Below are 16,104 nucleotides of genomic sequence, written 5' to 3'. Positions count from 1 at the left end.
AACTTAGCACCTAGCTCAGACACTTAGGAAAGGTGGCAACAGTGGCAGAGCTTCTCTCTAGTGCTCTGCAGGGTACTTGTGTCTGCGGATCAAAGGAGGAGGTCGAAGAGGGAGTGTTAAGAGTTTCCAAAGGCCGGGCCGGTCACTGGGTCCACCGTACGAGGAGAAACCCTGACACAGGATGGAGAATTTGAGGGAAACAGGGGGAACCCTGATATGGAGAAGGATGAGAAGGGCCCCTCAGACGGGGAGCAAGGGGAATCAGGCACTTTTGGGGCAACAATGAAGCAAACAGTGGGCTGGATCAGAGCATTCATGAGCCGTACCCACACCCAAAAGACGCTGGAGGTGCCTTTTAACAAAAGACATGAACACAATGAAAATCATTCAAATAAGGGGAAATGACAAAATCTACTCAATGAAGATGAAAGAATAAAATGATTTTACCAGAAAACTGAGGCCGAGGAAATCTATCAAAATTCAACACAAACCTTCGCTCTGAGTCCCCCGACACTCCACGGTCCATAAATACAAAGAAATCTGGATGGGAGGGTATGGAAACCACACTGGCACTGCCTCCGTGGCCCAGTGAATGTCATTGCAGAGGACCAGCTGGCCCCCAGCATCCACGTCCCGTCCTTCCTTCCCCACGTCTGAGTCATCCCAGCCAGGGTCCTGGCTGTGATGTGGTCTCCATGCCCTTGTCCAACCCCCAGCCCTTGGTTCTCACAGCCGGGCAGTTGGCTGGTCGCTCAGACCAGCGACTAGATGATGCTGGCCGGACACATGTGCTCAGAATCACGGCCCCAGGAGGAAGCAGGGAAGAGACAGACACCACTCCACTGGCCCTCAGTATTCTGGATTTATGATGATTGTGTGAAAACCACCAATTATAGGGGCTGCGGGGAAGAATGATATTGGGCAAGAGAAGATACAAGAAATGTTAAGAAGAGACGTGACCCAACCTTGAATTGCTGACAATCTGGGTGGGGATCTTAAGCCCACCCAGGCCCAATTTCTGATACTGAAGGTGTTGCTCTCCCACTCGAATCTCGAAGTTATAAACTGCTCCCTTGCAGGTTTCCTGCGGTGGTTTTCCCCCGCCTGTCTCTGAATCTTTGGCTCCACGCAGTAACTCGTCATAAAGCTTCCTGTTCTGCATCCACTCCTGTATTTTATGTTTAGTCCTCATCTATCAGCACGCTCTTATCTGCTCCACCGGCACTCTGCATCCCCCAACAGCCGGCACTTGCCCAGTTCATCTCACCAGAGCTTCTACTATCAGAGGCTCCGACTTCTCCCCTCTTCACCTCGTTTTAACACTTCACAGGCTTTTCACTGGGGGGCTTGAAAGCAGTGAAATTATTCAGGCAAACGGGAAATATTTATGAGGCATCTGCTCTGTGTGTGCAAAGCTGCAAGGGTCCCGCCCGGATCCCAGGGCCACCTGCCTCCTGTGTCTATGACCCTTGGTTTTGGGGTCTCTCCCTCCACCAGGTCCTGCCCCTCCCCACACCCTGGCTCTTAGTCCTCTCAGGGCTTCGACAACAGAACTCCAGACTGGGTGGCTATAAACAAAGAAATGGACTTCTCAGTCTGGAAGCTGGAAGTCCAAAGTCAAGGTACCAGCAGACTTGGTGTCTGGTGAGAACCTGGTTCTTGGTTCATTGATGGACGTCTTCTCGGCCACGTCCTCACAGGGTGGAAGGGAGCTCGCTGGGGTGTCTTTTATTAGGGCACAAATTCCTTTTGTGAGGGTTCCACCCTCATGACCTAATCACCTCCCAAAGGCCCCACCTCCTAACACCATCACTTTGGGTGTTAGGTCTGAACACATGAATTTGGGGGGAAACGAACGTTCAGTCCATGGCACCCACCCTGCTTCTCTGTGGGTGTTCAGTGCCTTTGTGGTCTCCCCCTGCCCACCTTCCTCCAGCAGAAACTGCTCTCAGGAAAACACTGGATTCCATCCTTTTCTCCTCTCCCTGGGGACGCACGGTGGCTCCTCCCCTCTCACTGTGTGGAGGATCGGTGCATCTAGACAGGGTGGAGACAGCTGGCCCAGCCTCTCAGGTGGCCTCTCCCCATCCCCCGCTACCTCACACCCAGAACCCTACAGAGCTGTGAGTGCACCTGGCACCTGGGTCCAGCATATTCGTGACACCTCCAGGCACATGTGCATTGAGGGGGAAATCACCCCACAACTTCAATGCCCCCCGATCCCACACAGCCCCTGCTGGCTCACAGCCCTATGGGCTGTGGGCAGGATGGCAGCTCTTCTGTTTCACCCGTGCTCTGAACTCCCATCGCAGAGTGAGAATTCCAGCCTCTTACTCTGAGAAACGTTCACCTAGAATTTAATCTTACCTTTAACCACCTGGGGAATTAAACTTTCATGTTTGATTGACCCTCACTTGTGAGCATACCTGTAATCTGAAAAGCTACATCAGCATTTGAGTTACCTACAGCGTGTGTGTGTGTGAGCCCCTCACTCTGCCCTGGGGTCCACTTTCTTTGGGTTTTCCTTTAATTGGCAAGTCTGGTAATACCACGTGTGCCCAGGTGAGTACTAGCATCTCCCCAGGTTCTATTTCCCCTGCCCAGGGGTGCATGCAGGTGAGAAGGTCCTGGATCTTTGCAATAGAAAGTCACGAGCAGAAGGTGGGACTCACTCACCCCAGGTTGGAAACCCCAGGTGCTGAGGCGTCCACAGGAAGCAGGGTTGCCTCTGAGGGACCAGCTGAAGACACGTGCCCTGAGCCTGGGGCTGGGGGGGTGGTGGTGGTGGTCACAGAATTACTATGGTGTTGATGCCACAAACAATAGCTATTTGTTACGGGGCATCGCTTGGGAAATGTTGCAACATATATTTTACTGTTGGTGGCCTTCAAAAGCTCATATAGGTCATTTATCAGTCAGAATCATTTGCCCATGTGGACTGGTGTCACCTGTCACAGTGCAGAGAGCTTTCAAGTTTCTGAGATTTCTCCCACTTACACATTTACGATTCCGTAATTCTGGTCCTGGGTGTGGGTTTTTCCCCCTGGGTACCTCTGAATACACACATACACACACACACACACACACACACACACACACACACACACACACACACACACAGGTTTAACCAAACACCGTGCAGCTCCTGGCAGTGCCAACACCTCCTGAGGCCTGCTGGCCACACTTCATCCTGGCAAGCCATTCTGGTGACGGTTCGCTGTGACCCATCGCTGACTTGCATGGCTCCCGTGAGGAGCCCCCAGCCACTGATCAGACGGCCAGACAACAAAAGGACACAAGTCATCATCCCCAGAACGCCCACTCCTTGGAAGGTATGGAGATTCAAAACAGGCAGGGCACACAGATGGTGACCATCAAGATCAAACATAGCACACAGGCACGGGAGGCCTGAGATAGCCTGTCTCTTCCTGCCAGTGACGCCAGCAAAGCAGAAGAGCCAGGTGCTGAGTTTGTTTCCCGGGATGCTCTGCGGGACTCCAGTTGTCAACGTCTGTGAACGAGCATGGCCCTAGGGCAGTACCCACCCAGGTGATGTGACTGCAGAGGCCCCGGAAAGGACTCCATGCCAGCTCCCACGAAGCGTTGGGGTAAAGAGGACCCTCCAGCAAACCTTAAATGCCCTCTGTCTCAATCTGTGTCAGAAACCACAGTCTCCCCAAGTTCTCAGTCCACTGATTCAAATGCTAATCTCTTCCAGAAACACCCTCACAGACACACCCAGAAATAATGGTTTGCCAGCTCTATGGGAACCCCTTAGCTCACTCAAGTTGACACATAAAAATCACCACCACAGTGTGTTAACTAACCCTATTGTGAAAGTCACTTTGTAACATGTATGTGCACCAAATCAGCACCTTGTACACCCTAAACTTACACAATGTCATATGTCAATTATATTTCAGTAAAGTTGGGGGGAAAATTAACCACAGCTAGTATGCCGTTTCTACTCTTCTTGGAAATCGGAGGAACGTGATTCTGGCCCCAGTCGTGATGATACTTAACGGTGTGGCCTTGGGAAAGTCACTTCACCTCTCTGAAAAGTTCAAGGGTAGGGCTCAATCAGGAGTCACAAGCTGAATGTCCTCAAAGGCTGGAAAGGAACGACGCTGCGTATAGTCAAGGTGTAAGACAACAGGGAACAGCAGGGCCTGGAGAGCCTGCATGGGCATCTAAAAATATTCCAAAAATTGTACATGCGATCCACAAGAAACACTCCTGCAGGCTACAAATCAGCAACCCTAGGACCACGTGGTCTCTAAAGCCCACTTTACATAAAATTTCTCAATTCCTATCTATATGAGGTAGGGCAGATCATCCCCTAAAGCAATCTGTTTTATGTCCCATAAAAAATCTGTTTTATGTTTTAATCAAGATATATTTGGTTGTCAGGAACATCAATCCAAGACGGCTCGCTCCAGAAAGGAAAATATATTGTAAGTTGTGGGTTTCAGGGATCCCAAGAAAAGCTGAAGAAATGGGGCCAGGACAACCCCAGGGACCTCAGGAGAAGGGTTCTGTAAGCCTTCAGCCCAGAGCCTCACTCTAGTGGGACAGGCTACACTGTGGGTGTTGCTTGATTCTAAGTGCCCACTTTCAGATTCCAAAGGGAGGACTCTTCAGGCCCATCTTAGACCCAGTGACCATCCTTGACCAAGCAGCCATGACCCGGGAGGGCCAGGTCGCATGGTCCAATCAGAGCTGTGCAGGCACACCTCTTCATCAGGCGGTAGATGGAGATTTGCAACAGAACTTCCCAATTCAAAGTCAAAATGGAACGTACTCACGTTCCCAATTATGTTTTTCCTGGACATTTCAGATACCTCCTCTCCAGTGGCACCATCAGACCATTTTCTGCTTTCTTCCTCCTGCTAGTTCGTGAATAAAATCTATCCTTCTGCCCTCTCTGCAGTTTTGTTTCCTCCTGCCTACTAAGGACCTGCCTGCCCTGGGTCTCCCTGGCAGCTGTCTGCTGGGTGGGAAGGGAGCCTTAGAAGGTGAGCCCATGGATTAGGTGTCCTCCTGGGACCAGGAGGGTGAAGAGACACAGAGAAGCTTTACCTCGTCATTCATTCTTGGCACATATGAGATGTCGTGGGACTTTATGAGTGCTAAATCAGTTGTATTGCCCATATGATTTGATCGATCTTGTTAGACCTGACAAGAAATCAATTGGCAAAAAATATATGTACCTTCCCAGAATGGGTTCTCCATCTTAAGGTAAAAGAACAGTCTAACAACCACAGAGGAAGATCCAAGAAACAGTCTTGGTAAAATATCACTGAGCCCATGGTCCTGGGAAGATGCTACTTTCTGACTTCCAAAAACCAGAAGTAAGTGAAGAGGGAAACGGACAAAAGGGACGCAGTAAATTCAGGGATGTCACCACCAGATGACCCTCTGAGCCTCAGAAAAGGCAAACTGTGTGCCCAGACATGCCCCAGGCTCTGACCACAAACACTCACAGACGATAGCAAGGCAGAGGAGCCATTCTGGAGACTCAGGAAGGTACCTGGCCATACCCAAGTCCAAGGTCGCCTAGCATGATAAAAAGAGGAAGACTGACTCGGATCCGAAGTATCCTGACTCTGCCTTTCTCTAGCCGGGTGCCCTGCAGCCTGCAATGTTCCTTCCCTGACCCTCACAGTGCTGGTCTGTAAAACAGGGGTAAGAGGACCTACCGTATCAGACAGTGTGAAGAATGGCATGAGGCTGACATGAGATAATACACGCAAAGCACTTGCACAGCCCTGGGCACTTGTGGGCACCGTGCAGGCTCCTGATCTCCTTCCATCCCCAGTGAGAAGGGCAAACCCAGTGTTGGATCAGCACAAAGGTGGAATGACTCAGTGAAAGAACCCGGGCCACACACCAAGGTTCACCTATGGATTCTGACAACATAATTAGCTGTGATATCCTTGATTCTTTGCCTATAAATGACCCTGCATCAGAATCACTTGTGGTGCTGTACCAGTCAGCTCTGGCTGCCATAAAAGAAAACCATAAACAAGGTGGCTTAAATACGGAACTGTATTTTCTCACAGCTCTGACAATGGAATTGCAAGATCAAGGTGCTGGCCAATTTGGGTTCTGGTGAGGGCCCTCTTCCTGGCTTGCACATGGCAGCCTTCTCACTGTGTCCTCCCACGGTGGAGAGAGAACAAACCATCTCATGTCTTTTCTTATAAGGCTACTAATCCCACGTGATCAGGGCCCCACCCTTTTGACCTCATTTATCCTTAATTACTTCCTTGAGGGCCCTATCTCCAAAAACAGTGGGTGGCTAGGGCTCCAACATATGAATTTAGGGGAGACACAATTCAGTCCATAGCAAGTGCTTAATAAAAACACAGATTCCTGGGCCCCATCGAGGCCCATAGAATCAGAGCCCATGGGGGTGGGACCCAGTAAGCTGAATGTTCAACAAGCCTCTCTTCCCCCCTCCAGGTGACCACCCTGCACAGTTTGATTTTGAGAACTGCTGGGTATGTCACAGGCAGGCTGGGGCTGCTGTGTCACTTGCTCACAGAGCAATGGAGCCCTTTATAAGAGTGACTTAGCTACCAAAGTGTCCCTTGTCGGCCCAATTTAACAGCAGCCCATATATGAGCAGCTATGGCTGTTCTGCCCCCACTTCCAACCACGGGCCTCTTTATGCTGCTGCTGGGGAGCCTCTGTGGGTTTGAGAATAAAAGTCAGAGGGAACTTTTAGAGACCCTGTTGTTTTAGAGGAGAAAGATGGGAAGAAGCTGAAAAGCAAGCGTGGTTCAGAGGCCAAGCACAGAACAGGCAAAGGCAATGCCAGCCTGCTCTGTGGCCAACACCCATCACCTACCCCTACGACGGCCAAAACTCTGCCAGGTTTAGTCAATGTTTTCTCACCTTTAATCACTTTGGTCAATAAGACTTTAGATATTCATCCTTAGAGTTCAAGAGGAACATTTTACAGGGGAGGAAGCAGAGACACTAAGAGATCTAGGGAGTCTGGTTTTAAATTAATTTGGGTCTTTAGCAGCAAAATCCACACTGAACGAATGAGAGACCCGTACTTTCAGAATGGGAGTATCTAGAGAATTCGAGGGTTATCAGTCCATTAACATTTCTGTGAATTGAGCAAACTGAGACTCTTCCTTTCTAACAGCCCCCAAAACAACTGCTTGGATGGAAGGGGGTCTGGGTGGGGGAGCATCTCCCTAGAGCACAGGGCGCCTCTCATGACCACCAGCCTGAGTGGAGGCTCTCCAGGGGTTGGCAGACCCTTACGGTGTCCCGAGGGTCCCGGGGCTGTGTGGGCTGGGAGGGAAATGGGCTGGGAGGTGAAATGAGGTGCAAGGAAAGAGGGGAACAGGTGAGAAGGAGAACCTCACCTAGATTTCTTTAAAACTGCCTTTGGCAACAACGAGCTGTCACGACACACCAGATGCTGGCGAGCACGGGGAGCAACAGGAACTCGCATCATTGCTGGTGGGAACGCAACACGGCACAGCCAACGGGGAAGACCACACAGGGGTTTCTCACAAAACGAAGCCCTCTCACCCTGTGATCCAGCACCAGCCCCATCTCACGCGGAGGCCCCGCTGCTGCCTGCGCCCTGGGCGCTGTCGATTCTCTGTGGAGACGCAGCCCCTCCTGAGAGGGACCTAAGAGGCAGGAGGGCTGGGTTCTCCACAGACAGTCAGGCCCACGGCTGAGTCATGACCCTCTTTAGGGCAGCCCGTAAACGATGATGGGCCAGCGTCCTCTGCACCCCTGCCCCTCACTCCAGCCCCCAGCTCCGCGTCAGCGTCAGCGGCTACACTAACCCACAGCCTGAAGCAAACCTCACACACACATATCTTCACACACACATACACACACCCCAATTGACACACCACCTACACACACATACCATCACGCACGCACACGTCCCTCTGGTGACAGTGGGCCGCACGAGTGATCTGGGGGAAGGCAGACCTCTACAGAGTAGCCCTAAGGAAGCACACGGAAAGGGTTTCCACGCCTCTGCACACCCCACACACGAGGGTGTTTGGAGATCAGAGAAGGGGCTGACATAGCTGAACGTATACACAAAATACACAGTGAAGCTTGTCCCCCTTTGCAGCTAGCCTCCTGCCCCCAGGCCCTGCGGCCAGATGGGGAGCCAGCCCAAACCACAGGGAGGGAGGCCACCTCCTCTATGTCCCTGGACGAGAGCTGGCCCATCGCCGAGTGACTCACAGACCCCAGCTGCTTTCTCCTGCGGGCCCGGCCTCCCGCCAACAGCCGCCTGCTCGGGGTGGCCCTGACCGAGTGGATTTCATTCTCAGTCAATGAGCTCCATCACAGAGATATTCTTCACTAGGTGACAATACATTTCAGGCAAGGGGTGGTCACCCATTTAGTATACTAGCGCTTTGGGTCTAAATCAGTGGCCGCGGGCCCGGGCGAGGCAGTGCGGTGTCAGACCCGGTGTGTGTTCTCTCTGGTTCAGCGGGTGATGTATTGGAGTCAGGCTGATGAATCTGCTTTAGCAGATGATCTATTTCCATTTCAAGCCAGTAATTATGTTTTAATGTGTGATATATCGCTTTCTGGATGACATGCATTAAATCCCTAATAACTGTGTATTTATTTCACCGCGTTATGTATGCACACAGCCATTAATATACATTTCGACGTTTAGCGCATCCACTCTACCATGCCATGTATATCCCTGACTCTCTCTGAAGTTTAGAAATGAATGGCATCTCATAAAACACCACTTCATTAAGAATCAACAGGAATAAGCCAACCAGAAAAATTTTTTATTGATGAAGGTTGAACAGAGAAATATCAAGTTCACTTCTCACTTCTCACAGGAGAACGAGACAATGAAATCTTTCCTGGGAAATTCTGGATGTCAGGAATGCACTTCATCTTGTCAGCGGTAGCACAGCCAGGAAAATAGATAGCCCGCTGTGAATCACTGCCCAAGAAGCCCTCACATCTCAACAGCTGGCAGTGCCTCTGTGTCAAACTGCCTTGACATTTCCATTCCTGAGCAGCCTTTCTGTAGGTAAGTCCTGCATTCCAGTCCCTTCTGGAAGCCCTTGGGTGTTGAGCCTCCGGAATCCTCTCTTCCCCATCACAGCTGGCTTCCCCAGAGCCGATGCTGTGATGGAGTCTGAGCAGGGGTACCTGGCAGGCATGAACGCCTGTGGAGGGCACGATGCTGCAGAGTTGCCCCACGGGGCCCGCTGGCCAGCTTCCACATCCCTGCCCCACATGGAGGTGGTACCCAGGACGGCAGCTGAGGCAGCTCTGTGGGCAAGATAGGTCCTGAAGGCCTCCCAGCATCTGGGGCTGCAGGATTCCCCCCCACGAAGGGGGACCGGCTGGCCACCTCCACACCCCCCTACAAAATACACAAAATACACCCCAGCTCCACTCCCTCTAATGAGGCTCTCTCCAGGAATTTCTCCAGCAATTCCCTCCCCTGTTGACCTTGTCATCTACAAGGAGAATGCTGCAGATGCTCTCCTAGTGAGTGGGATTTAGATCAAGGTCAAGCTAAGCTTTCCTGACAAATGCCATATGATATCACTTATATGTCGAATCTAAAATATGACATATGGGACTTCCCTGGTGGCACAGTGGTTAAGAATCCTCCTGCCAATTCAGGGGACATGGGTTCGAGCCCTGGTCCAGGAAGATCCCACTTGCCGTGGAGTAACTAAGCCCGTGCGCCACAACTACTGAAGCCCGTGTGCCTAGAGCCCGTGCTCCGCAACAAGAGAAGCCACCGTAATGAGAAGCCCGCGCACCGCAATGAAGAGTAGCCTCCGCTCGCCGCAACTAGAGAAAGCCAGCGCACAGCAACAAAGACCCAACGCAGCCAAAATTAATTAATTAATTTAAAATAATAAAATATGACATATAAGTCATATTTTAGACCTATCTATGAAACAGAAACAGACTCACAGACATAGACAACAGACTCGCGGTTGCCAAGGGGAAGAGGGGGTGGGGAAAGGATGGATTGGAATTTGGGGATGAGCTGATGCAAACTATTATATGTAGGCTGGATAAACAGCAAGGTCCTACTGTATAGCATGGGGAACTATGTTCAATATCCTATGATATAGCATAATGAAAAAGAATATGAAAAAGAATGTATATGTGTATAACTGAGTCACTTTGCTGTACAGCAGAAATTAACACAACATTGTAAATCAACTAGACTTCAATAAATTTTTTTTTAAATGAAGAGCTTTTCTGCTTGTTCCCCAGGAACGTGCCATTCCCAGGTACCCCCAGTCCTGCCTGTCACCGAAGAAAGATGTGATCGCTGGGAGGAATGAAGAAAGAGCTCCTGTGAAAGCAAGTGCAACCCTTTGCAGCAGAGGGAGGGTCCCTGGGGATGGGGAGCTGGCTGCATACGTGGGGGTCACCCGAGCCTTCACCTTCCCTTGGAGGTCTCAAACTGTGCCTTCCTGAGGTCGTGGGCTCCCGGGACAGAAATCCTTCCTCCTCTACCCTCAGGCCAGGCTCCCGTAGCACTGCTGGCACACAAGCCCGACAGCTCTTGGTTGCCGGCTTGCCTGTGCCTTGTAGGGTGTGGGCACATCCCCAGCCTCCACCCACCAAGATAACACCCCCCAACCAGCCATAACAGCCAAAAACATCTCCCAACGTGGCTAGATGTCCCCCGAGGCAAGACTGTCCCTGGTTGAGAACCACTGCTGTAGGCGTATTGTTATCAAATGGAACATAGCCAAAAGTGATTTTAAAAAAACATAATAATTATGGAAAATATGAACAGCATGAAAATAACCAATCTGAAAGTCTAGATTTACACTCTAAGTACCTCATTCAAATCCTCCAAGAACTGCACGGCACCCAAACAGCCTTCTTCCGGGGCAGCTGCCACCAGCTCGGGCTGCACAGCCTGGCGGGGTCCCTCCTTCCAGCTCCATCTCCACCCACGGGATCAGCAGATTCCACTCATCTTGCCGTTGCCATAAAGAAATGCCTACTTCCCAGTCCCTGCAAAAATAAAATAGGAGGAAGAGGCGAAGAAGGAGAAGAAGAAAGAGGAAACTATTAGAATCATTTCAAAGATTTTAAAGACATTTCAAAAACAGTTGTTTTTGTTCGTTTGTTTGTTTGTTGCGGTACGCGGGCCTCTCACTGCTGTGGCCTCTCCCGTTGCGGAGCACAGGCTCCGGACGTACAGGCTCAGTGGCCATGGCTCACGGGCCCAGCCGCTCCGCAGCATGTGGGATCTTCCCGGATCGGGGCACGAACCTGTGTCCCCTGCATCGGCAGGCGGACTCTCAACCACTGCGCCACCAGGGAAGCCCAAAGACAAAGGTTTTTTTTTCATTTGAATGACTCATCATCCCCATCACCTTTAGACAAGTATTTTCACTTTTATACATTTCTATCCAGTGTGGGCCATGTGTATATTTTTCAATGACTATATATCAACTACATGTAATTTTGTAGCCTGATTGTTTTACTTAACCTTGTATTATAAGCCTTTTCCCAAGATGCAGTATAGTTTCAGAATTATAAGTAATCATGGTTAGCAATATCTCAACAATGGCAAATCAGTTAGGAGAAGCTCGGTTTCGTTGTGATTAGAATCAGTTCCAGACTATCCCAATGAGGTTTATCCTGTGCTCACTCCAAGTCCAGTGAGGGTCTGGATAGCTCACTCACTGTGACACAACCTGACTGTGATATCAGAGTCCCTGCATCAGGGGAAGAGCCCATGGAGAACCCCCAGCAGCTTTACCTGCTCCCCCCAGGTGACCCAGACCACGTCTGCTCCCAGCCCAGCGGCCGGGATTAGTTATTGCCATGGGGCTGGGAAACATTTCCTGTGTATCCAGGAAGAGAGGAAGTGCTGAAACTTCTGTGCGCCCTGATGGTATGTAAGGTACCGTTAGTAAACCGTTCACTCCCACTGCTGAACTTTACTTCCAAAAGCCAACGTTTTATAACTCAAACTCCCTAGTCCTCGTAGGGGAACTCTCAGTTACTTAAATCCTTGATTGCAAACGTCACTGATCGTCAGGGGTGAAACTCAGAAGGTGGTTCTGTTATAGCCAGGTTGGGGACCACGACATTTAAGTCACAAGTAGTTTTCAAGGCAAGGGTGATAGATGCCTCAATTTCCAATGATCTATGACAGGGGTTCCCAAGCTCAGAGCTCTGGGTCCTTGCTGGGAGCCTGGGAAATCATTACAAGGGGCCTACAGATCTGTACTCAAACCAAGCATTGATTGAGCACTGAATAAGTAGTAATGATTGTGCATACAATTTGGGGAATATATGTGACGCTATTGTGACTTACAAAATATAGATGCACTAAACACATTCCTACAATATTTCTGACTTTATGAGTTGGCTCAAGATAGACTATATCAGTCAAAGTCCCAGAAGGAAATAAATGGACACTCAAAGGGGGTGATTGAGGAGTTTACTGAGAGGACTATTAATCCAGGGAAATCAGGAAAAGACGGTGATGCTCCCCAGAGCTAGGAGGAGTGGAGAGCCTTCCACCTCTAGATGAGGGGGCAGCGGAGGGGCTGTAGCCAGTCGCAGCTCCACAGCTGAAGGGGTCAGAGAAATTAGCACCACGACCTCATCCTCCTCCGGGCTCTCCCCACCCCCACGGGGAGCCTAGGGCCCAGGACCTGGTGAGTCAATATAGGGCAACCTCTCAGGGCTCAGAACAGATGGAGAAGGCCAGAGAGTGTGTCTGGAGAGGCAAAGAAGAACTTTGGCACTGATGTTAAACATTCATCTGTCATTATGTGAGCACCTACACACTTCTTTACGTTAAAAAGTGTCCTCATACCCTGAAGAGCTAGGAAGCATTGAGCCACTTGCCAAGCCCAGGTTACCCCTGTAGCACTCATTCTGTGATGACTCGGACAACAGAGCCATGTCTCTCGAGGAAGGCAAGTTGTTCTGCAAAATTCCATTCACCGCAACTGCCTTTAATCCATCCCATTATCATAGCATGCTGTGTTAGCCAGGATTCCCTATAACACAGCCTGAGCAAAGATGATGTGCTCACGTTTGATTGCAGGTGCAACCTTAAGGAAGCAAGAGCGACAGGGAAAGGAGAACGAGGTAGGGAAGAGGGGAAAGAAGATAAAAGGTCATGCTTTTCAGAGATGGCTACACTTTCACGAAAAACACACCTAGTTGCTTAGTCATAAGAGATGTTATGGGAATGTCTAGAACCTCTGCATCTCGGAACCATTCATCTGGGAAGGAAGTGGGAGGATGCTGGCTACTTGCATGTACCTTCCCTCGTTGATCAAAGTCATCCCACGGGGCATTTTCTCCTCACGCATCAAGGCTGTGTCACCAGCACTTCTGGGCAGCCACGGGGGAAGACAGATCTCACGCCCACAGCCTGGCACCTCATCAGAGTTCTGAAGTGGGGGAAGGAACCAAATTCTCTATGGATCCATTGGTCAGCTCCAAGCCTTGGATGTTACCTGCCCCTGTGCCCACTATCACAGGACAGGAAGAGAGATACCTATAGCCCATTGATAGACAACCACGTGGCCACCATCACCAGGGAAACAAATCTCAGCCCTCTCATTCTTCCTCTGCTGCAGGACCAAGACAGAGCATCACCTGGACCATAGAGCTGATGCACCCAAGGCCAATTCTCTTGACATTCCCATTCCATTCTCAGCACCCAAAACACATTATTATCATGCACTACCCAAGCAAAGACTATAGACGTTCATCATTGCCTAGAGAACTCCATTTTCACCCAAGATGTGTGTGGGGGTCTATGTGATATATCCGTGTCAGTGGGTCCCCAAGACTACTCTCGAACTTGATGATTCACTAAAAGGACCCACAGGACTCAGGAAAAGCTGGTATCCTCGTGGCTATGGTTTATGATAAAGAAAAGATACAGATTAAAACCAGCAATAAGAAAAGGTCGTGGTTGGAGGAACCAGCCCCAAGCTTGCAGGTGTCTCTCCCAGTGCAGTTACAGGGGAACACACAACTCCCAGCAAGTGTGTGACAACACAACGCATGCAAAGTGTTGCCAACCAGGGAAGCTCACCTGTGCCGTGGTGTCCAGGGTTTTATCGGGTCTGTCATGTAGTCCAGGCAGCACACCTACAAGGCAAAGAACAGCAGAGATTGCCAGCGAACTACCAGCAGCCAGGAGAGGGGCCTAGAACAGCTTCTCCCAACCAGCCTCAGAAACCAGCCCTGCCAACACCTCGAGCTCAGCCTCCAGACCTGTAAGACAGATCCTCTCGTGTAAGCCACCCTGTCCACCTAGCAAACCAACACAGCTAGGATGTCTACTGCAGGGTCCCCGCCTTGGACAGATGCTTTTTCTCATATAAAGTTTTCTCCCTGTATGAGTTTCCTATGGCTCCTGTAACAAGTTATCACAAACGGTGAATTAAAACAACACACAGAGCTTCTTTTACGGTTCTGGAGTTTAGAAGTCAAAACCCAGGACTGGGTCAAATCAAGGTGCTGCTAAAGCCATGCTGCATCCCTGGCTCTAGGGGAGAACCTCTCCCTTGCCTTCTCCAGCTTCAAGGGCTCATTCCTTCTGGAATGAGCCACAGCAACTGCCTTCAGCGTCAAAGCAAGCAGCATAGCACCTGCTTCCACTGTCACGTTGCCTTCTCCTGCAACCTAAGAGTCTCCCTCTGGCTCCTTCTTACAAGGACGTTTGGGATACATTTAGGGTCCACCTGGATTATCCACGGTAACTGCCCCATTTTAAGATCTTAACTTAATCGTATCTGTAATGTCCCTTTTGCCATATAAGGTTAACATCCACAGGTTCCAGGGATTAGGAGCTGGGCATCTTTGGCAGGCGTTATTCAGCCTTCCACACTTCTCCCCTGAGCTTGCAAGGAGATTTTATTATGGATTAAAGACTAAATGTAAGACCTGAAACCATAAAACTTGTAGAATAGAACAGAGGCAGAACACTTTTGGCATAAATCATAGCAATTTTTTTTTTTACCTGTCTCCTAAAGCAAAGGAAATAAAAGCAAAAATAGGGCTTCCCTGGTGGTGCAGTGGCTGAGAGTCCGCCTGCTGGTGCAGGGGACACGGGTTCGTGCTTCGGTCTGGGAAGATCCCACATGCCGCGGAGCAGCTGAGCCCGTGAGCCATGGCCGCTGAGCCTGTGCGTCCGGAGGCTGTGCTCCGCAACGGGAGAGGCCACAGCCGTGAGAGGCCCGCGTACCGCAAAAAAAAAAAGAAAAAAAAAAAAAGAAAAAAGAAACAAATGGGATTATGTTGATTTTTAAATGCCAATCTCACATTCCTGGGATAAATCCCTTTTGGCCATGATGTATTATATATTTATATATTTTTAGATTCAAACTGCTAAAGTTGTGTTAAGAACATCTGAGTTCATCATGTCTATTGGTCTGTGGTTTTATTTTCTTGTATTGTCTTTTTCTGGTTTGGGTAGCGATGTAATACTGGACTTTGAGAATGATTTGGAAAGTATTCTCTCCTCTTCAGTTTTCTGAAAGTTTGTTTAGAATTGGTATTACGTCTTCCTTAAATTTTGGTAGACTTCACCACTAAGGCTATAGTTTCCTTTATGTGAAGGTTTTTAACTACAAATTCAATTTTTTAAAAAACGCAGGGTGATTCAGTATATCTACTCCTTCTTGGGTGAGTTTTGATAGTTTGTCTTTCAAGAAATTTACCCATTTTTATCTAAGTTGTGGAATTTGTGGATGTTTTTGGCATAAATTGTTCAAAATCTTTTTTTATCCTTATCATGTAGGATATTTCCCTTTTATCCCTGACACTGCTAATTTGGGCCTTATCTCTTTACTTCCCAATCAGTCTTGCTAGAGATTTATCAATTTGGTTGACTTTTTCCAAGAAGCAACTTCCAGTGTCATTGATTTTCTCTCTCGCTTATCTGCCGTTTCCGTTCTTGTCTTTATTGTTCCCTTTTCGTCTGCTTAGCTGGAGCTTCCCGTGCTCTTCTTTTACTAGTTTGCACGCTAGGAAAAATCACGGATAAAAACGTGACTTCTGCACGATATGGAAAACACTCTTCTGTCGGCCGCTTGCACTTTGTTCATTCAT

General features: G+C 49.4%; 1 protein-coding gene across 8 annotated transcripts in view; it reads right to left on the bottom strand.

Annotated features, from left to right (window-relative positions):
- Positions 1–16,104, bottom strand: part of LOC137229496 (actin-related protein 3B) — a 344,507-nt gene that overhangs the window by 225,112 nt on the left and 103,291 nt on the right. For 5 of the 8 annotated variants that reach the window (XR_010945705.1, XR_010945703.1, XR_010945707.1 and 2 more), the window contains exons 10-11: positions 14,084–14,139; positions 10,844–11,022 (exon numbers count right to left, since the gene is read on the bottom strand). Coding sequence is in view for 2 of the 8 variants with exons in the window: in XM_067747547.1 (XP_067603648.1) it covers positions 10,845–11,022; positions 14,084–14,139 (234 nt within the window). In the remaining 6 variants the exon portion in view is untranslated. Of the gene's footprint in view, positions 1–8,857; positions 9,298–10,843; positions 11,023–12,844; positions 13,086–13,299; positions 13,431–14,083; positions 14,140–16,104 lie in introns of those variants that run through there. The other 3 variants (XM_067747547.1, XM_067747549.1, XR_010945702.1) reach the window with 3 other exon arrangements.

This window comes from Pseudorca crassidens, chromosome 8 (assembly GCF_039906515.1).
Source record: "Pseudorca crassidens isolate mPseCra1 chromosome 8, mPseCra1.hap1, whole genome shotgun sequence".
NCBI classification, from domain to species: domain Eukaryota; kingdom Metazoa; phylum Chordata; class Mammalia; order Artiodactyla; family Delphinidae; genus Pseudorca; species Pseudorca crassidens.
This window is presented reverse-complemented; position numbering and strand designations above follow the sequence as displayed.